Genomic DNA, 22,505 nt, shown 5'->3' on the forward strand with positions numbered 1-22,505 from the left:
ACAGGAGATCTGATTATTTAAAGGTGTGTGGTACCTCCCCCCGCTCTCTCTGGCTCCCACTCTCACCATGTGACATGCTTGCTCTCCATCACCTTCTGACATGAGTGGAAGTTTCCTGAGGCCCTCAACAGAAGCCAAGCAAATGCTGGCACCATGATTGTACAGTCTGCAAAACCATAAGCCAATGAAACCTCTTTTCTTTATAAATTACCCAGCCTCAGGTTTTCTTTACAGTTACACAAGAATGGTCTAACACATCACCCTCTCCACTAGAATGTCCTTTCTTTGGTCCACCTGGTAAACTCCTATTCATCATTCTTCAAGGTTCCACTTCATATTTCCCCAAATACTGCATCCCCAGCCCTGAAAGAATAATTGTTCCCACAGCTGTGTTCTCATACATTTCTTCATTACAGAACTAACTACAGAGCTTCACAGAGTCGTTTGTTGACTCACTGCCAGACCATGAATTCTTCAAAGGAAGAAACTGTATTATTCATCTCTGTAGTCCTAGAGTCTAATTCAGTACTTGGATCATAGTTGGATGCTCCATAAATCTGTGTTAAATGAACAAATTAATAGATCTTTTCCTGTTTGCATGATCCAATTAGGCTGCAGCTTCATTATCATTGCAGTATGTGAAAATACATGTTATATACCAAAGAACATATAGCAGCTTAGTGACACATATGGAGTCTGCGCTTCTACTGAAATCATTTTCAATTCTGATAGCTGTTAAAGTGTGAACAATGCACTGCCTATAATAAGGACCTATATACAGCTGATATTCTGTCAACATCATGACTGCCTTCATTTTCAAAGCTCATTTGCCAAGCTGCATTTTCTACCATTTGCTAATCCACCCATTCATCCACCCACTCACTCTTTCATTCATGCCTATCTCTTTCAAAAAAAGATTGAATGTACACATTTCAGTTTACCTATCAACATGTTCTATCTGCCAATCCATTTCTGTTCTATCTAATGCAATTAATGAATATTGCAGGAATGTCCAAGTCCATTAAACTGAACAATTTTAATTCCATATTATTTCTTGAGAGTAGAGACTTTATCTTCATTGTATATCAAAAAATTTCTCTTCACTAGAACTTTCTAAAGTCAAAAAGCAACCTAATATTTTGTGTCCTGATATTGTATGACATAACATCATGAAAAGTAAATTCTATATCTGAGTATGTTGTACCACTAATCCTCCTATTCATTATCTCTTTGTCAAAAGGAATCCTCATGGAAATAAGCCACTCTTACGAGACAAGAAATGCACACATGTATCTGTGCTAACACCAAAGATGTACCTGAAGTGTTCCCTTCCTGTTCTGTCTTTAGGGAGGATAGAACGTCTGGCCTGAAGGTTCACTCCTCAGAGAATTCACTGCGAGCAGCAGGTGGACTCACCTGGTGAGTTCTGAGGAGATGACACGGGAGAGCCACGTGGGGACTGACAGTAGCTGGGGTGAAGTAAGGCATGTGGAGGCACATATGACATTATCTCTTCTTCAAATAAGCTGGGGAAAGACAAGAAACAAAACAGGTACTTCAGCCAAAGTAGTGGGGAAAAGCCTAAATCCCAAAGGAGTAGAATATTCCATCCAAGATCCGGTTTACATCCCAAAGAGAGCACCGGCCCGGTTTACATCCCAAAGAGAGCACCCGCCCCCTTTCTCTTGCAGGTAATTCTTGGGACAAAATGGCTGGCTGTGGTACTTTTTGTGAACCCTGTGGCTATTTCCCTGTTTTCCTACCAACTTTGGACAACGTGATTTTATTTTACTATTTCAACATATGAGTTTGAGTGTACGTTTGTTTGAAAATCATACCTGGGTTTTCAGATTTGGAAACAGGATTCCAACACAAAATAGAAAATGTTTATTGAGAACCCATCATAAATATACAAAGTATGTTCTATATCCTCATTCCAAGAAATAAACAATAGGGTCTCAGCCGTCGAATGGCTTAGGATTTAATTGGATAATTAAAAGCAAAATAAAACAAACAACTCTTAAATAACTACAATCACAAAATAATTAGCTCCCTTGTTTACCCTGGCTACTATTTTTCAAATGTGAGGATTTGGATCTTAGGCCATTTAATTGTCTTTTTTCTTCTCCATATTGAAATGTCTGTTTCTGATATTCTCCTAAAAGAGAGTAACTAGAGACCTGAGCTCTTTTCAGCTGTACAAGACAGTGTCAGTTTGTGCTCCAACGAGACTGTAGAAACTGCAATGCCACTAAGCCCAGACAATATGAGAGTTCTTATGTATCATTAGGTATTCAGACTTTTGGACTTTTACAAATCTAATACTGTGAAATGGTATCTCATTATTTGAAACTACACTTACATTACTAGCATCTTTCCATGGGTTTATTGGCTATTCATACTCCCATTTCTATGCCTTTTCATAACCTTTATCCATTTTTCTATTGGGTTCTCTTCTTTTAAAGGCCTTCTTTATGTATCCACAATCTGGTTTTCTTTCTTTTTTTTTTTTTTCTGAGGCAGAGTCTAGCTCTGTTGCAAGGCTGGAGCGCAGTGGCACGATGTTGGCTTACTGCAACCTCTGCTTCCTGGGTTCAAGTGATTCTTCTGCCTCAGCCTCTTGAGTAGCTGGGACTACAGGTGCGAGTCACCATATTCAGCTAATTTTTGTATTTTTTTTTTTTTAGTAGAGATGGGGTTTCACCATGTTGGCCAGGGTGGTCTCAATCTCCTGACCTCATTATGACCTGCCTGCCTCGGCGTCCCAAAGTGCTGGGATTACAGGTGTGAGCCACTGCGCCTGGCTGATCTGTTTGTTTTACATGTTGTAAATCTATTCTTCCAGTTGATTATCTTTCTCTATACCTTTATATGTGGTACCTTTCATTATATCCATTTAAAAATATGTATGTAGCCAAATTTATCAAACATTTCTTGTATGAGCTCTGATAGAGGTACATTTTTTACATGAATTTAGTGAAAAAATACATGAAATACAAAAATCAATAACAAATTAAACACGGTCATTTAAAAATTATTGGGTTTTAAAATAGCCCTACTGGAAAATAACTTTACCTGGGTTTATTCTGAATTGAATAATGTCCTAGAGCAACATTATCTCTACATTGCAGCTTACTGATAAGTCAATTTGTACCAGGAGTGATTTTTCCTTTTTAAGAAATTAGACAAAACATTAAAATAGACACAAAGGCTTCCATTATGTAAGTGACAAGTATGCTGACTGAAGTTTGTAGTCACTAATTCAAATCATTCCAATTCCAATTCCAAAGTAAAATAAAAAATAAAGGGCTGAGCGCTGTGGCTCACACCTGTAATCCTAGCACTTTGGGAGGCCGAGGCGGGCGGATTGCCTGAGCTCAGGAGTTCGTGACCAGCCTGGGCAACATGGTGAAACCCCGTCTCTATTAAAATACAAAAAATTAGCTGGGCGTGGCGGCGTGCACCTATAGTCCCAGCTATGGGAGCCTGAGGCAGGAGAATTGCTTGAACTCAGGAGGTGGAGGTTGCAGTGAGATGACATCTCACCACTGCACTCCAGCCTGGGCAACAGAGCGAGACTCCATCTCAAAAATAAATAAATAAATAAATAATTGAGGACATGAATAAAACCCCAAATTTTTCAATAATCACTAATTATATTACTTATTAAGCATGTACATATAATACATTGTGTTGTTTACTATTATTAAAATAATAAACACATGTGATCACCCACATGAAAAGCCTAGAATTTAATGACATCATTTGTACACAATAATTATAGAACTATTATATGTAAGAAAATTTCTCACATTTCTTCAAAGGCCCATTAGCTTTAGAGAGTCTGCTTATTTTCCCAAAGAGGAGAAAATGCAGCCTTGCTCTTTATGTATGAATGAGTTCTGAATTATTTGAATTCAAATACATTTGAATTCTACTACTTAACACATAGAAACTCATGCAAACTGCTGTGTTATCAAAGTACAAATATTATAAGCTATGGTAAAATAAATTTAAGACTATACCATCTAAATATTATTTAACTATGGATAGGTGAATGATAATTATGACTTCTGTTTTTACCAATTCCAAAAGCAGAATTCTTAGTTTAAAAGAAAAAAACCTTAGCTTTCTATAGTGAAGAAAAAGAGCATATCCTGGCCAGAATTCTGTTAACAGAAACTTAAACGATTTTATCACCAACCAAACCATGATAGAAACATCACACTCTAATATTAATTGACCAGTAGTCTTCCTGACCACCTAGCATACTATATGCTGGTTTCACAACTGGCTCAATACCACAGGAGAGAGGCCACCCACTAGGTTGAGAAGCTACCCCCACCATAGGTCCTATTCAGAGTCAACTGAAGTGAAGTATCTATAGAAAGTGAGTACATCCCTTTGAATTATGCTTTGACTACACATAAAGAAAAATAATCTGACAACAATCACATGGGCATTCAGAAATATGGCAACAAATACGGCAACTATGGAATGGAGAATTAGAAATGGTCAGGGTCAAGATCATCATGAATACTTGAATGAGGTTATTAGCACTCAGGGATAAACAAAACCTTGCCTGAAGGGCTCAGAATGATGTTCCTTTTAATTCTCAGGAGGTTACAGGGATGGGCGTCCCAACCACTGGGTAGAGCAAAGCGTTATTTTACTTTGGCTTGCCTACATTTGAGGGACAATACAAAAAATGAGAAAGTCTTTTGAAAACTTGCCAGTTTCCTTTCTAAACTACTCTAAAATTTAAAACCGAAGCTGATTTAACCATCGGGGGGTGAGGGGGGTGGTGAAAATAATTGGTCAGTCTTATGAAGGGCTATCAAGTTGGCAATGAGTAGCATAGACCAAATGTCAACTTTCTGATCTGATTTCCCAAACGTACACTCTCAAAACCACAAGGTAAATAAATAATGCCTTGAGTCAGCAAAAGGGGACAAAACATATTTTGAGAAAAACATTTGAAAGAATATTAAACGGAAAGGGTAAACACTGAGGGGTAAACGGTGGATGCATTATTCAGATACCCTTCTGTTCCATTCTGTGAGTGGGAGATTCTATTCATTACAACCTTTCCCTTTTCCAATACCATCTCCCTTGCCAGCAGGGTGAAAACAAAATTTAACAGATCTCAGTGTAACAAATGCAACCTGAAGTGAATGATCACTCAATCAGCACCCTAAATCTTCAAAATACTTCCACAAGTCTAAAGAATAAGAATAATTTTTAGGCTATGAATACTGGCATATTATTTTCTACAATGTTCCAAGATATCTGGTGACAAGAGACCTTCTGCTTCAAGAGTGAGTGTTACGTATGTACCTCAGCAACATAACAAGGTCTGCATCGCTTGAAAGGCGCACCAATCCTGGAGTCCCTTCAGTTCGGATAAATTGGATCTTCTCCCTATTCAAGAAAAGAAACAGCATAAAATGTATATGGTAGACCTTTAGGCTATAACTCAGTAGTAAACAGCATTTTTTATAATAGTCATGATTTTTTTATACCTATTATGTGGCAGCTACTGTGTGATACCCTAGGAATACACATCCAAGAGAGACATGGTCTTTGCCTTCAAGGGGGGGATCTTGTAAGCATCAATAACTCCCAGTTCTAATGTTGTGGGGAGAAAGATTCTTTCACTGGCTTCAACATTTTTCTGCCCAAGTACTATAAATAGTGTGCCACTCAACCAATAAAATCAGTGTCTGCTTTGAGTTAAAGCTGACTGTGGGCCTGAATTTTAGCGATAGTCTTAGGCTGATGTCCTGCTGTTCCAAAAAGGGATTGTGTTGGGAGAGTCATCTGTTTTCCTGAGGCCATACCTTTAAGTTACATGTGATGAGCTCATTCCTAATTGGAAGCAGATAGTATCTATGCATTATATATTCAGTGTAAAAGCATATGCCTTTTTTAAATAAAGAAAAAACTGAAATACTTTGCTACAACAGTTGGTGAAATAAATTGTGTGCATACCTGCGCAAATGTATATATACCTATACATATCAAACACAAGGTGAGTTATTTCTACCATTATTTTGTTATAGATAAATGTGATAACACCGGTTTTTTTCCTTTTGTTTGATGAGTCATCACCATGTCACTATTTTCAATTTATTATATGAATGCAATTTTAATAATTTTTTTCCTAGTTGCTTTCTTCCCTCATTTACATCATGCTATTTCAAAGCACACCACATTAACTTTTATAAGATGAAGAAAAAAATAAAAACACAAATTATGGTACTAAAATCAGTCTATTTCATTGGAATATAGAGGATAATGTAAATATGCAATTTTATTCTGAGTGCTATGGACAATATATTCTGATTCCTATACCATAAAGTAAAATACCAATCACTGATACAAGCATTTATTTAGATTTAGTTCTTATCTACAAAGCAACTTGTTTTTCTATTTGATTTCACAAAGTTCCACTGATTTTTTTGTTTGTTTGTTTTGAGACAGGGCCTTACTCTGTCGTCCAGGCCAGAGTGCTGTGGCATGATCTTGGCTCACTGCAACCTCTGCCTCCTGGGTTCAAATGATTCTCCTGTCTCAGACATTTGAGTAGCTGGGATTATAGGCATGTGTCACCACGCCCAGCTAGTTTTTGTACTTTTGGTGGAGATGGGGTTTTGCCATGTTCGCCATGCTGGTCTCAAACTCCTGGCCTCATGTGAGCTGCCTGCCTTGGCTTCTCAAATGCTGGGATTATAGGCGTAAGCCACCATGCCTGTCCAAGTTGCACTGATTTTTATATTCCCAAATTTGAAATATTTTTCTTAAGATTGCTTGCTGACTTGAAGGCACTGAGGTGGAAGGCAAGGTTTCATGTTCACGTGAAAAATTCCCTAATGCATAGAAAAGTCAATGGATTTGCCCTTAGCCACACCGCTTATGAGGTATGATAAACGAGTTCAGTCCTTGGTTTCTTCTGGCTAGATCCATTTTATATGATAGATGACGCAGCTAATCTTTAGTATTTGCCAAACTTTCCTTTCTGTACTTTATTGCCAGCAGCTAACTACTATTTTTTTTTTTTTAAAAAAAGACTATTAGAAATTAGTGGCAGGCATGTACGTAAAGGAGTTGCGCAGAAGGCCAGCCTCTCTCTGCTTAAGGTTATTTCAGTGAAGGCTTGAACCAGGCAGAACATTTTCCCTCAAGTTTTGGAATCATACATCTGAAACACGTGATGGAAACCCAGGCCCATTATCTAGTGAATGGTTTTTCTGATAACAGATGTAAACGTTGGCTGATAAAAGCTAAATCAGAGAAAAGTTATCTTGAAGAAAAATGAATAATAACTTAACCAAAGAACTACTCTTACACGGGTCAGTAACACTATGCTTTGATCTTGAAGAATCAAAAGCTATCTCCCACAAATATGCAACTTATCTCTTTTGTCTATCAACACAGTGAATCCAGGCAAACAGAACAAGACAAAAAACAAACAGGCTGAGCACTCTCCCCTCCTTCCTTAACTGGAGCTACACAGGAGTTGAGTGATGGTAGATATTAGGCCCTGGTCTGCGGCTTGTAAGTTTCCTGTGAATAAGAAAAACATCATCGCTTCTTGAGTCACAAGGATGATAGGATGAGAAAAAGAAAGGACAAAGGCACCAGAGGAGGTATTCCAACTGGGAAACTTTTCATCACTTTCCAGATACAAACTAGCAGTCTGTGAAGGCAACTGGTCTGATTTTTCAGGTGAGAACATATGAGAGGCAGGCTGAGATCAATTTTCTACCGGGCCAGCTAATTCATCACAATGACAAGCTATGGGTCATATGCTTCCAGGAACCAGACACTGGAACATGTCGTCTGATGTACATCACACCAGTAAGTACTTTCTTATGTTGATATTGAGCCATTCTTTCAGTGAACATTTTCTGCGTGCCTATTGTGTGCCAGTCATAGTACCACATGCTGGGAATCCAATGGGGAGTAAGAGAAAGTCCCTTTTCAAGGAGCTTACAGTGCAGTGGAAGACAGAAGGTCAAAAGGTAATTCTCATTTGATGTGAAAATATTTAAATTCTTCTGTTCACTTAATTGAAGCGTGGTTAGGCTTTATACCTGCTCCTGGTCTAAACAGTTCTTTATAAAGCCCTTTCACGTAGAAACAAAGAAGGCATTAGTTTACTGCCTGTAAAGAGAGCAGATCAAGGCTGAGGAAGAGACAGAAGTCAGCAGATGTCCTGGAAATGTCACCAATCTTTTCTGAGAAAAACAAAGGAACCGCTTCTTGGTTACCAGGTATTTGCCTAATATGCTATAGACCAGTGATTCTCAAACTGGCATCCTTGGTCTACTAGAAATTTGCATACATAAGCTCAAGCTCTGCAAGAATTTTTAAATTTTGTGTCTTCACTTTGATGATCAAAGCACATGAAACAATATAATAATATTTTAGATGAGATGGATGACATTTATGACTGAATCTTGCCCTATGACTTTGGGTCCCATGTTTGTATTTATAGGACACTTGGTGCAAAGTGATCAGAGGTGAGCTTTTAAAGGGACGGGGAACACACCTGGTTGCCCTTAGGCTGGCAGGGCCTTGATGTTCAATATGATAATAACACCAGTCCCCATCTGCCTCTTATGCACACTTTGCTTACCAATTAAAAAAACCTTTTCTCTTACAGTATTAATTTGCATCATGAAAATGATCAAGTGGGGTTAAGTAATGTATATGTAAATTACCACAGGCTAAAGAGAAAATAAAAGAGATGGATTTAAAAAGAAAATTATGCATTCATGCTAAATAATGCATAAAAGATATCCTGGCTTATTCTAAGAACAAAAGCTCTGCAATAGTTTGCAAATAGAAAGTGGTGGTAGAATCCACTCATCCCAAGGCACATTCAATGATATGTTTTATCCTTCAGTATTGTATTTCAGGTTACACTATTAAATGAATTGGCTTATCAAACCAATGAATCAGTAGATAAAAATAAGCTTTTTGTTAAGAAGGAAAAACGATGACTGATAATTCTAAGGAGGCACGTGCTAGGCCAGAGATGCAAAAATCAAAAGAATCAAGTCAAACACAAGCACAGAAAGGTGCAAACGTGTCTTTCCACCGATAATGGTCTCAACATTGGTGGTTTGGCTTCTGAAAAACAAAATATATTAATAGCATTAATTCAAATGTTATTGATTTTTTCTAGTTTTTAACTTAATTTGTATGTCTTTTGGTTTTGTAGTTTATAAAAGCTGTAAGCATAAGAGGTTTATACACATTTTATATTTGTACACATTTAAGTTTAAAATAAAAGTGATTAACGTCAACATTACAGGTCCGCAATATTTCTTTTTCCTTTTAGAGTGGAAAATAACAGATGTGATTCCTACAAATTTTCATGAGTCCACCCAGCGTTTGGAATAACATAACAAGTTTGAGAAATGTTGTTAAAGACAACTGATCATGATTAGAGGAATGTTGGAAAATTACTTTAATATATTTTTTCAAGTTTATTGATCTATACAGTTAGAAGGAATCTGTGGCAGTCCTCTCTGTTGCCCAGTCTAGAGTACAGTGGTACAATCATGGCTCACTATAGCTTCAAACTCCTGGGCTCAAGTGATCCTCTTGCCTCAGTCTCCTGAGTAGGTGGGACTACAGGTATGTACCACCACATCGGGCTAATTTTTAAACATTTTTGTAGACACAGGGTCTTGCTATGTTGTCTGGGCTGGTCTTGAACTCCTGGCCTCAAGTGATCCTCCTGCCTCAGCCTCCCAAACTGCTAGGATTATAGGAGTGAGCTACTTACTGCATCAGCCTGGCTTCTTCTTAATAAAGAAATTCAATTCAACCTCGGTGGTATATAATGAAGATTAAGGTTATACTAATACAACGTATTATCATTTGGCCCTCTCTGCATGGGTACCTTTATCTCTCTGTGCCCCTTAGAGTACATTCTAGCACTTTTATGGGTACTTTGGCTAGTGAGGTACAACTCAAATTCCTTTTGAAACATAAGTTTCTGGAGGGCAAAAGCCCTTTCTTCTTTATCTTTTTTTCTGAGATGGAGTCTCACTGTGTCACCCAGGCTGGAGTGAAGAGAACCAATCCCGACTCATTGCAACCTCTGCCTCCCAGGTTCAAGTGATTCTCCTGCCTCAGCCTCTAGTGTAGTTAGGATTACAGGAATGCGCCACCACGTCTGGTTAATTTTTGTATTTTTAGTGGAAATGGGGTTTCATATGTTGGCCAGCTGAACTCCTGACCTCAAGTGTCCACCCACCTCGGCCTCCCAAAGTGGCTGCGATTACAGGCATGAGCTATGGTGCTACAGCCCTTCCTCCTTTATCTTTGTGCTCTCCAAGTACAAAACACTTTTCTGTCTACCTGGTAAGTGCTTAGTAAAATATAAACCAGGGACATGATTAATTTAGGCCAAAATAACATATGTGGTTCCTAACAATTTCCCCTAAGAATCCACCCAGTGTTTGGAATAAACAATCTTGCTATCTTTTTTTTTTTTCTTTTTTTTCCTGTGGCAGAGAAATGAAAAAAGAATTGGAAAGCCGATGTCCAATTATTTACTAAAACAGAATCCACTGGAGAGAAATGTAAAGGCAGGTAAAAAGGCAATCTCTTAACATGAAAACTCACAACTGTAAAACGAGAACCTAAACCATACAGCGACAAGCTCAGGAAAAAGTCTCCAGCTACTGCTGTCTCTCAGACTCTCACAATATGTGTAACCACTTCCTCTTCTGCACGGAATCACCCCAGAAGATCAACTCTACTAGATCATTTGAGGACAACGAACAAAGTCTCAAGACTGAATTCCCACAGAAAACATTCTCATGAAACCACCCAATATTTTGGTGAAGTTAAAGAAGGGCATGTGTTCGGAGACAACCAGAAGCAGCAATGCTCAAAACCACAAAACTCTGGATTGCCGACTCTGCACATCCTGGTTCCTCTAGATGCAGTTCAGTGGCACATTCACAAATACATGTTTTCAAAAAGTGCCCTCAGGCAGTTCTAGAGAAACGCTTTGACTTGCCTAATAGTATAATGTCAAGAAAGGAAGACCAGCACTGATCACTCATATTCATTATTACAGTCACAGGGCACTGTCTGACTTGACAGATACAGCCAAGCAGTTGAAAGGTTATGGGAATTTAAGTCCATTATGGTCATATGATTCTTATGGACCCAGAGATGTGAAATTAATCAGCCACATGTGTAGGGACAAAGTTTGTCATAAATAGATATAAGTTATCTGCATGCTAAGAACTTAGAGAGTTACTTAACTCTGTTTCCTCATGTTAAAATAAACATAATTACAGAATGCAAATGAAATACTTAGCCTGGAGCCTATTATATAGGAAGCACTCAATAATTTTAAACTATTGAGTATATTATTAGATAGGCTCCATAATTATTTATTCCTTTTTCAACAGACAGTATGATCTATTGAAAATAAAGCCAAACTAGATTTCTTTGACCCACTCCTTTTTCTGTTTGTACTGTTGGCAAGTTGATTTAGAACAACTTGCCAACATACTATTAACATGTTATTAACATAGAAGGGATGCTTATTTTGTTTGCTTCGTAAGAAATGCTTCTGATTCAGTAACTGGGCAATTTATTCAAATATAAGTAAAAAGCAGATTTTATTAAAAACTACTTTGTGCTATCATAAATAATTCATTGTTCTCTATGATTTAGAAGTGGATTTATTATTCTTTTGGGGTTGGGGAAGGCACTGAGACTGGTTTCAGCACTGATATTTTACTTTGGTCCACAGAGCGTCCAAGTCTAATGAGTTACTAAAGGAAAATGACATTTTACTGAACTGTTTTCTTCATAAACATAACAGAATGTAGGAAAAATCAACAGTAAAACAGATATACCTAAAATATGATTATTCCTCATGTAAGAAAACTATCTTGAAAATCATGAGTGAACCACTTAATAGCAAAAAGGCACAATACTTTGGAGAACTATTCAGTGGATGAATGCATGTGTAATTTGGGGAATCTTTCAAAGTTACATCAGAGAACAATGTTTATCAGAAAATAATTTAACAAATATCTGAGTGTGACACCGTGAAAAGAACCTAAACTAATTTTGGCTATTGGAGTTCCTGTTTCGGGCCTTTTAAATTTTAGGTGATTGGCTGTCCAGTTGTCTTAAAGTTGACATTAATAGTTAAGAGATTCCATGCATCAAAAATGTGAAAATTAGATATATACATGATATATCATTCAAAGGCACATGTAGATCTACAAATTAGCACATCCATCCAAATAAAACATGGCTAGCACTTATTCCTTTTGCAGAAGTCATAGAATAGATGACAGCTTCTAAGAATCTGTGTTCCTTACTGCCCTGAAGAACAAAGTCTCTAATCTCTTAATAGGCCCACAAGATAATTAGCTCCTTGGAAAGATATTTTAATATACCTTTGGATGCCTTCTAAAACGTTATCTTAATGACATTGCCATGATATTTTGGCCCTCAGTAATTTCCGACTAAACCTGGAGCCAGAAGGCTCAGTCCTCAGTCTAGGCATGGAACAGTCAAGGCTGGTTTTATTGTGTAAATGTAAAAGATATTAGAGTAAAGCTCCCCGTAGGAAACAATGTGAGAGCACCACTAAAAAGCCCTCCTATAAACAAATTAATAGTCAAATTAAAGACGGCCAGGCACAGTGGCTCACGCCTATAATCCCAACACTTTGGGAGGCCCAGGAAGGCAGATCACTTGAGGCCAGGAGTTCAAGACCGGCCTGGCCAACACGGTGAAACCCCATCTCTACTGAAAATACAAAAATTAGCCGGGCGTGGTAGTGCATTGCTGTAGTTCTGGCTACTCAGGAGGCTGAGGTACAAGAATTGCTTGAACCTGGGAGGCAGAGGTTGCAGTGAGCCGAGATTGTGCCCACTACACTCCAGCCTGAGTGACAGAGTGAGACTCTGTCCGCTCCCCACCCCCAAAAGGAAAAGAGATCCTAGATCCTAGTTGTATTTAAATTATATCCACAGAATCACACTGGTCCATTTATATGCATGATTAATTTCAGGAATACTGGTTTTTAGAATTAGAGCAAGTTTAGGGGCAAATTACTTTAAACTGAGTCCTTCTAATAGAACAAAGAAGTGAAGGGCAGACTACTAATATAATAATGATTTAAATTTACTGTATGCTTACTATGCTTACACAGTACCAAATGGTTTATACATATATTATTTCATTTAATCTTCAAAAAGATGCTGGAAGTTAGAAATTCCGATCCCCATTTTACAGATGAGGATGACAACTTGGAGGTTGTTTAATGTCTCATTCAAAGTCACCTAGTGGGTAAATTGCAGAGTCAGAATTCAAACCTAGGTCTTTCTGGCTCCAAACCTGAACAAAATCTTAAGAGCTATACTCAACTACCTTCTAAGAGCCATTACTGCTGCTCTCCCAGTGAGACAGAGTCTACTATTAGGTCTTCCCAATGACCATTACTATGTGGTGTCAATAAATTATTTTAATCAGGTGTCCAGGCACAATGGCTCATGCCTGTTATCCCAGCACTTTGGGAAGCTGAAGCAGGAGGATCTCTTAAGCCCAGGTACTCAAAATGAACCTGCACAACATAGCAAGACTCCATCTCTATTAAAAAAAAGAAAAACAATTAGTGGGCCAAGGTGGTGTGCTCCTGTAGTCCCAGCTACTTGGAAGGCTGAGGCAGGAGGGTGGCTTGAGCCCAGGAGGTTGATGCTGCAGTCAACGGTAATCGTTACACTACACTGCAGCCTGGGCAACAGAGTGAGACCCCCTGTCTCAAAAGAAAAAAAAAAAGGTGTCTTTAAAAATTCAATAATTATCCCTATGTAAACTGTATGTAGGAAAATAATAGTCTCAGTCCAGATTTGCTATTATTTAAGTTTGGTACAGCAAAGATCAGAAGTTTGCCATGTTGGTCCAGACGTCTGAGTGATAAGTAAACAAATCAGGAGAGGACTAAGGGAGAGAGCTAGGCAGGTCTTAACAGGAAAATGCATACGGATCAGCAGAAGTAAATTCATGCTATTTTCACCAAGTACTTCAGATGTTAACCAAGACTAACATTTCCAGTCTAATATTATATGTAGAAAAATTCATTTGCCACAAAGCTGGAAAAGAAATAGGTTAGCAATTTTGAACACTAGGGTTTATCTTATAAAAGATAGCTTTTGAAACTTTTAACTTTTTATTACCTAAAATTCTGTATTGTTTGATAAATTTCAAAATGGGTAATTATTTCTACAATAAAAAAAAGTAAGAGTAAAATTAAACTCTAACAAAACCCCAGGGCTCTTCAAATAGGATAATGAAAGGAAATAGAAGGTTCAAGTCTGCATTTGCCTCTAGTCTGATGAATCCTGAGACACATATCCATTTGCCTTTTGTGGTTCAGAATTTCTTGACTCCCAAGTTACTGATTTCCTACTAACATAAAATATGGAATGATCTAATCTACCCAGAATGAAAAAATTATCACAGATCATGTCCTCATGGTGAGAGGAGTTATATAGGAAGCACTCAAGGAGGAAACAGCCTGCTGCCAAAAATAATCACTGGTGCCTGGGGAGAGCTGGACTAGCAGGGAACAGATTTACTGGCTGGACCTAATAATCATATTAGAGGGGAAATTCTCAACTCTTAACTCAGGTTCATGGCCTTTCTCACTACACAGTGCTTTACAAACACCAATACTAAAAATTTTATTGAATTTTTAAATGTGCATTAAATTCACCTAGAAAATATTGTTAAAGGTTGTTTTCTAATTAATATATTTGTATTCGTATAAAATGTTAGAACTTTTTTTCAGCTTTTATTTAATGTCACAGCATACAAACATCTTCTTTCAGTGAGAACCAGTAGTAGCGTATAATAATCCAATGGGGACACTACCCATTTTACAGATGTGGTACTGACTTTTGGAAGCTGATTTTTCTAACAGGGGAAATAAACATCTCCTGAGGTTTGTTTAAAAAAAAAAAAAAAGGACAGCAACTTAGTACCATTCACATTTGCGTGATAAATGAATTTATAGGGAGCAGTGATTTAAATACAGCAGGTGAAAGTAAAAGCCATATCATAATGCATGGAAAACCATAGCCACATAGACAGGAAGACACACCAGTGAAGTCTCAGGGAAGAGAAAACTATACATAGATGCAAACTAAATGAACTGCCTGCTATCCTCTGGCTTAGGATGAATCACAAGCAAACCAGGAAAACACAAAGTAAAGAAGTATACCTACTTCAATCTCTCAAGGGCTACCACTTTTATCATTATATTATGGGAAAAATAAGAAGGAATATTTATCTTAAGTGGTGTGCCACAGATGAGAAAGAACAATATACAAAGCTATGTTCGTACTGGGAATCCTTGCTCCAGGTATGAATATGAGGTCCACAGTGAACTTTGACACATAGATTACTCAGTGGCTCCATTCCATGCATAAATCTGTTATCAAAAATATCACTGAAATAGGAAATTAAAGAAGCTCAGCCTATTTCCCACCCCTGTGTTTGCAGGAATGCTCCTCACAACTATGTAAAACAGAATGTTCTCTTAGATATGCAAACTTCCCCTTTACAATGTTATGATAAGCAAAATATTTAACTCCCCAAAACTTGACAGAAAATGAAAGTGCAGTGTGACACACACTCTGGATAGGAGGAGTGGCATTATCTCATTGATTTAAGTTCCCCTTCCTTTTACTTATCATGACTGCATCTGCTTCCCATGGTCACATTCTGTAAAGATGGAAATATATTTCATAGCCTATCAAATAATTGCATAAAAATAGATTACCATGTGAATCCTATGTTAGAAGAAAGATTATGCTTAACTGAGGACTCTAGATGCCACTAAAAAAAAAATCTTCAACAATCTTTAGGAGATTAGAGACTTTTCAGACTCTAAAAAGCAGAAAGAAAACAAAACAAAACTTGAAGATACCAACTTGGGCCTGCAGTTTTTCCCTCTGTTAGGATCTGTTAAGATTCTGTCAAGTCATTAAAGACTAATGACAAATGCCCTGTCCAGGTAGATTAGATCACCTAATCTCTCTGATGGTGGAGATTTAAAGATATATTAATTCGTATTACACACTAATGTGGAGTGCAGAGAAAAAGTGAAACATTTCTTGAGTTTCCTCTTTTGTGGGGGATGGGGTACACTTAGAGGAACAGATATTAACTACTGGCATGTGTTGGTTGGAAGTGGTAGAAGAGAGAGAAAATAGGGTTCTCTTTATTTTGTGATTAGCAAAAGAGGAAGAATTTTGTTTGTTTTGCTTTGAGGTCTAGGATTGCTAACATTTCTAATTAGATCACTGAGGGGCTCGTTTCCGCAATTTTTTAAAACTAAAACTTCTTACACAAGATTCTCTAGGGGGACATGGATTACTGAGTGGATGCCATAATAAACAAACATACAAAATCTTCACTTGCATAATTATTATAATTTTTCACTGGTTAAGAACGGCATGCTTATGTTGGGGAAGGCACTAAGAGTTGAGTCAAATGTTATTAACCATGCGAAACCAGGTGAAACTGGGATTTTTATATACACAGTGTTTATAGTATAATACTTGAAATTTTATGTAGCTTTAGCCTTTACAAACTTTAGAAGGTAGTGACAACTTTAAAGACATGAGACCAAGGTCAGGCACAGTGACTCATGCCTGTAATCCCACCACTTCGGGAGGCCGAGGCGGGCGGATCACCTGAGGTCAGGCATTCAATACCAGCCTGACCAACATGGTGAAATCCCGTCTCTACTAAAATACAAAAATTAGCCGGGTGTTGCGGTGGGCACCTGTCATCCCAGCTACTCGGGAGGCTGAAGCAGGAGAATCGCTTGAACCCGGAAGGCGGAGGTTGCAGTGAACTGAGATCGCACCACTGCACTCCAGCCTGGGCGACAAGAGTGGGACTCCGTCTCCCAAAAAAAAGACAAGAGACCAAGAATATCGTAAGAATATTTGGTAATTTATTTTCAAATCAACAACTATATACATATATATTTTTACATTCAGTATGTGCAAAATGCTATTCTAGATATTTGAACAGTAAGGAGGAAAAAAAATGATGAGTTGCATTAAGATCCCTATTTGCAAGGCTCTTAAAATCTAATTGGAAAATAACACATAAGGACTTGAAAAGTTAAATCAAAACACAAAAGTCATAAAGTCAAACCAGTACAAAGGACAATGTGATACATTTCATGACTAATCATCAAAATAGTATCAAGACCAAAGGTTATTGCAGCCAAATGTGCCATCAGAATTATACAGAGAGGTTTTGAAAAAATAATTCTTAGGCTCTACCCCAGACCTCTTGATTTCTGGGTAGGGCATGGGAGAACAGCGGGTATAAATTCAGAGAAGGGAGAGGAATTGGAGGAGGCATGACCTGGCATTTTGTATGATATAAAGCTTCCCAGGTGATACTGATGAAAACAGTTTGGCACAACTTAGTGGAACAGTATTTGAGAATCACTGCTCTGGGCCAGGATGGTACCACCAGGCAAATAATACTTCTACCAGTAAAGGTGACAACCGAACTTGGGGTTAAGGAATATTTTCAGCAGAAACTCTTCTTTTCCTATCCCCACTGATGCCTAGCACACTTAGATAGAGAAATACTAGCCTAGATCATGAAAATGAGAGTCCATAGTGGAGTTGAAAGATTTCAAGGAGGGAAAGCTTCTGCTGGGTTTTAGTGGAAAAATCTTGCTTCCCAAACTTAGGAGAGAAAAGCTTGCCAGGGAAGGGGAACAGCATGTATTCAGGAAAGTAAAACTGGGCTTGAGAAATGATGTTTTGAAAAGTTGTTTAGAAGAGAGGGCTCATGCAAGGGGAGGCTCAGTTTTAGAGAGTATCAGATTCCCTACTTAGGTTCTAATCTGTTTTTATTATGGAAAAATGTGAATACCAAGTCTGGAACTCTATACATCTCAATTCAATAAACTGTATGCTACTTTTGCTTACTCAAGTTACACTCAAAAAGGTTATGTCATTAATTTCATTATAATCTGCACATCTAGGATAAACGTTTGGCTTAATTTTTTTTTTCATATTTCTTTTTTTAAATAGGGTTCTGGGTTGTTTAGTTGATTTTATTCACCTTTTTTTTTTTTTTTTTTTTTTTTTTTTGAGACGGAGTCTCGCTCTGTCGCCAGGCTGGAGTGCAGTGGTGCAATCTCAGCTCACTGCAACCTCCACCTCCTGGGTTCAAGCGATTCTCCTGCCTTAGCCTCCCGAGTAGCTGGGTCTACAGGCACGCACCACCATGCTCAGCTAATTTTTGTATTTTTAGTATAGACGGGGCTTCACCGTGTTGGGCAGGATGGTCTTGATCTCTTGACCTCATGATCTGCCTGCCTCGGCCTCCCCAAGTGCTGAGATTACAGGCGTGAGTCACCGCGCCCGGCCGATTTTATTCAACTTTTATACTTAATAAAGAGAAGCCTGCACTACAATACCTGGTGATGATGACAAAATATTTGCATACAAGATGTTTTTGCAAAGGATGTCAAAAAGAAAGAATAAATTTCCAAGACAACTATCAGTACAACTAAGATTTAATGGTTTGTGCTTATGCAACTTGAACCAAATACCAATATTATTGTTACCTGAGTGAGTGATTCCTGGTAAGATCAGGTTGACGCTCCTGTAGAATTTCAAAGATATTGGGTTGACGTAGAAATGCAACAATCTTGTCATTGTAAGCTGAAAAAAAATCAGAAAAGACAACAATTTAAAAAAGAATCTGTTATTAGTTTTATGTATATAAATCCAAACTTGTGTGTGTGTGTGTGTGAGGTGGAGTTACGCTCTTTCACCCAGGCTGCAGTGAAGTGGCGTGATCTCAGCTCACTGCAACTTCTGCCCCACCGTGTTCAAGCGATTCTCCTGCCTCAGCCTCCCAAGTAGCTGGGATTATAGGTGCCTGCCACCATGCTCAGCTAATTTTTTTTTTGTATTTTTAGTAGGGATGGCGTTTTGCCATGTTGGCCAGGCTGATCTCGAGCTCCTGACCTCAGTTGATCCACCTGCCTCAGCCTCCCAAAGTGCTAGGATTACAGGTGTAAGCCACTGTGCCTGGCCTATAAATCCAAACTTCTCAAAATCATCTGTTTTTCAGCCAGGCATGGTAGCTCACGCCGGTAACCCCAGCACTTTGGGAGTCTGAGTTGGGAGGATCACTTGAGGTCAGGAGATTAAGACTAGCCTGGGCAACATAGTGAGAACTTGTTTCTATTGAAAAACAAACAAACAAAAATAAATGAAATTTGTTTTTCTGGCTAATATCACTTATACTCAAAGTTATAGTTTGGAACTAGACTGTGCCCACCACTATAGGTGCTTACATTCCAATTTGTATCTAACCTTTTATATGATTATTGGACTTAGGTCTGTTAGCTGTGGCTTAGTTAAACATTCTTAGTAAACTCATTTGACAAGCCATGTTTATTAGCAAATGGCAAGATGAGGTCACCAACGAGATTCTAGATCTTGATCATTTTAAGCTTATGAAAATCAGCCTCACAGAAATGACAAGTCAGAAATGAAAAACCATCTTCTGATTAATTAGCAGCCAGCCAGGGAGGTTAAGAGGCAGAACTCAATTTGCCAAAATGTACTAGTTGCCAGCAACAGCTAGGACCAAAATGCAGAGGACAAACTATTCTCAAACTCTATGTGGAAATAAATGCCATTAAGCCACAGACAGCTCTTTACCAAACCAACTACACCAACAGCTATAACACAATCATCATTACGAACCATGAACAAAATGTATTTAGAAAAATCTAAATCCCAGTCAAGGTTGGCTAAAGAAACTTAAAAATAGTTAATTAAAATTTATTAAGGATACCGTTAATACCTCTTTTGCCAAGAAAATGAATTTGTTTACTTAAGATGATTCACCTTGATTATATTTGTTGATAATCATAAATAGGCACAAATATATTTAAATTCACAGAACTAGGACAGAGTGTTTAAATTCTTCAACATCAGAGATTCTGGTATAGGATATTATCAAGATACATGCCTTTCTTAAACTAACAAATAATTAAACAAAAGAAGTATAATAATTCTGTAGAGATCTGCCATTTCAAATCTTACCTGAATCATGTTGCCTATAACATATCTATTTTAGTTATGTATATTTATATATACAATAACAATAACAATTTTAAAGAAATACTATCTGCTAAAATGGAATACCATTGTCAACTCCAATGTTCCCTAAGTGCACATTTCACTATATATGAATAATGAAGACACTTAGATAATTATTGAATTGGGGTTTATAGTGCATCTGAGCTCAGAGCCCACATAACTTTCTAAGCAACAATTTTATAGTGCTTTAAAATTCCATGTGCAGTATTTAGTGTCATATTAATAATAACATAAAAAAAACCCTAGACTGTTAGACTTCAACCCTAGATTTCTTCTCATCCAGAGGTCAAACTTCTTAGGTCATGGGCATTATATTGAATCTCACGACAATTTTTTTTTTATTTAAAGAAAACATTTTAAAACAAAGATAAATGGAGAGCTGGTCTAATTTTTTTTTTTTTTTTTTTTTTTTTGAGACTGGGTCTTGCTCTGTCCCTAGGCTGGAGTGCAGTGGTGCGATCTCGGCTCACTGCAACCTCTGCCTCCTGGGTTCAAGTGATTCTCCTGTCTCAGCCTCCCGAGTAACTGGGACTACAGGTGCGTGCCACCACGCCTGGCTAATTTTTTGTATTTTTAGTAGAGAAGGGGTTTCACCGTGTTAGCCAGGACGGTCTCGATCTGTTGCCCTTGTGATCTGCCCGCCTCAGCCTCCCAAAGTGCTGGGATTACAGGCGTCAGCCACTGCACCCAGCCAACCTAGTCTAATTTAAGACGGAGCATGGAGCCCATATGGCCTCCCACCAGTCTGTCCACTCCACCCGCCTTAGGCGCTCCAGGTTTGGCAACCACTGATCTACTTCAACCTCATCCTTTTAATAACAACTCAAGTTGTTTTTTAGGCCTTTCTCCCACACTCATTTATTTTTATTTTACTATTTTGGAGGTTCTTGCTGCCTTCTATTTGTGACAAAAGCCCTTAAGAATGTGCTCTCTTTGATTGTTTATTTTGTGAGGCTGCTACAGATTCACACACCATTTAAATTCTGTCTCGGCCTTAAATATATACTAAGTATATGCTTGTCCAAATTCTTAATTTATAATGATTGCATAATATATTACCTTAATAAATTATTTTTCCTTAACTTCAATAATCTAATATGATACCTCTACTCAGGAAAGGTAGGGTGGTATTAAAAAACAATCTCATCCTTTAGGATATTACAAGACAGAAGCCCTTTGAGAATCAATTCTGTAGGATTTTGTTATACATTTCTTAAGGATAATGCAGCAATTTCTCAATACAGGGCAAAAAGTAGCAGGCTAACAACGGGAAGTATGAGCACAATGTACATGGTACACATCATGGCACAAAAGGACAGATAATTTCTGGAAAGCGATGACATACCCACTGGAACCACGTCCTGGTACTGTGGCCTACTGACTGTATTGAATGTACTGGATGGCCTGGGAAGGACTGGTGGTCCTGCATGTCGAGAATCTTCTCCTACCTGCAAACAGAAGCATCATTTACATTCTGCACCAAGAGCCAGAATACTCTATATCAGCATCCCAAACCAAGTTGTTCAAAATACTAACAATGAGCATGGTGAAGTACCACTTGACCAGAACAGACACCAGCTGTGGGGCTGAAGCAGGGTTCTTAGTTATTGAAAGCCTTGTTTCAGTGGCTAAATGGGGGGCAAAAGTTGAGGCATCCACATTCTTGAGAGGGGCTGGGGCAGTGACTCTTTACCAAGTGGCACAGAAGTAGTTCAATCTGCTTATAATTACTGAGGCTGCAGCAGCTAAACAGCAGACTTGTTCATCAGGACTAACTTCTGCGCTGACAGAGCACAGTCTGCAACAACACAATCAAAGGGAAGACTGAGTGGTATAAAGTGTTTTGGGGCAGTGCCAAGATATTTCTTCTTTTGGCTAAGGCAGGCCAGGGAATTCCCTGGCTCAGCAGAGGAGGGGTTGAAGAGCAGCAATCTTCATGTGGGGTTCCGAGTTAGTGTATTATCTCCTCAGGAGCAATTCTCCATGCCTATTAGAACACCTGGTACAACAGATCTTTCTGGTTTGAGCCTCCCACACCAGGGTGCTAATAGGAGCAGGTGTGGAGGAGCTAAATAGGGTTGTCCTAACCAGAATTATTTATTGCACCTAATATAGATTTAGAAACTCATACACACAAGTAGATAACCAAAAATACCCATTAACAGCCTTACCAGAAAACTCTAATGTTGTTTTCGCTTCTGCTTTAGCATTTTCCCCCATATTACAGAGATCTTTTGAGACAATAGTAGAAGAGCAGTATAAGAGAGAATAAGAAAAAATAACATA

The 22,505-nt window shown here is 38.2% G+C and overlaps 1 protein-coding gene and 1 long non-coding RNA gene across 3 annotated transcripts in view; one reads left to right on the top strand and one right to left on the bottom strand.

Moving 5' to 3' along the window:
- The window catches only part of HECW2 (HECT, C2 and WW domain containing E3 ubiquitin protein ligase 2), a 402,132-nt gene that overhangs the window by 53,571 nt on the left and 326,056 nt on the right, over nt 1-22,505 (bottom strand). For both annotated transcript variants that reach the window (XM_030804281.1, XM_030804280.1), the window contains exons 16-19: nt 21,565-21,667; nt 18,668-18,764; nt 5,338-5,421; nt 1,417-1,526 (exon numbers count right to left, since the gene is read on the bottom strand). In XM_030804281.1, coding sequence (XP_030660141.1) covers nt 1,417-1,526; nt 5,338-5,421; nt 18,668-18,764; nt 21,565-21,667 — 394 coding nt within the window. The remainder of the gene's footprint in view (nt 1-1,416; nt 1,527-5,337; nt 5,422-18,667; nt 18,765-21,564; nt 21,668-22,505) is intronic.
- LOC105740025 lies at nt 7,602-11,682 on the top strand. The gene is made up of 2 exons (XR_001116040.2): nt 7,602-7,860; nt 10,533-11,682. It is a non-coding gene; the product is annotated as an uncharacterized LOC105740025 (long non-coding RNA).

The sequence above is a fragment of the Nomascus leucogenys genome, chromosome 22a, assembly GCF_006542625.1.
Source record: "Nomascus leucogenys isolate Asia chromosome 22a, Asia_NLE_v1, whole genome shotgun sequence".
Taxonomy (NCBI): domain Eukaryota; kingdom Metazoa; phylum Chordata; class Mammalia; order Primates; family Hylobatidae; genus Nomascus; species Nomascus leucogenys.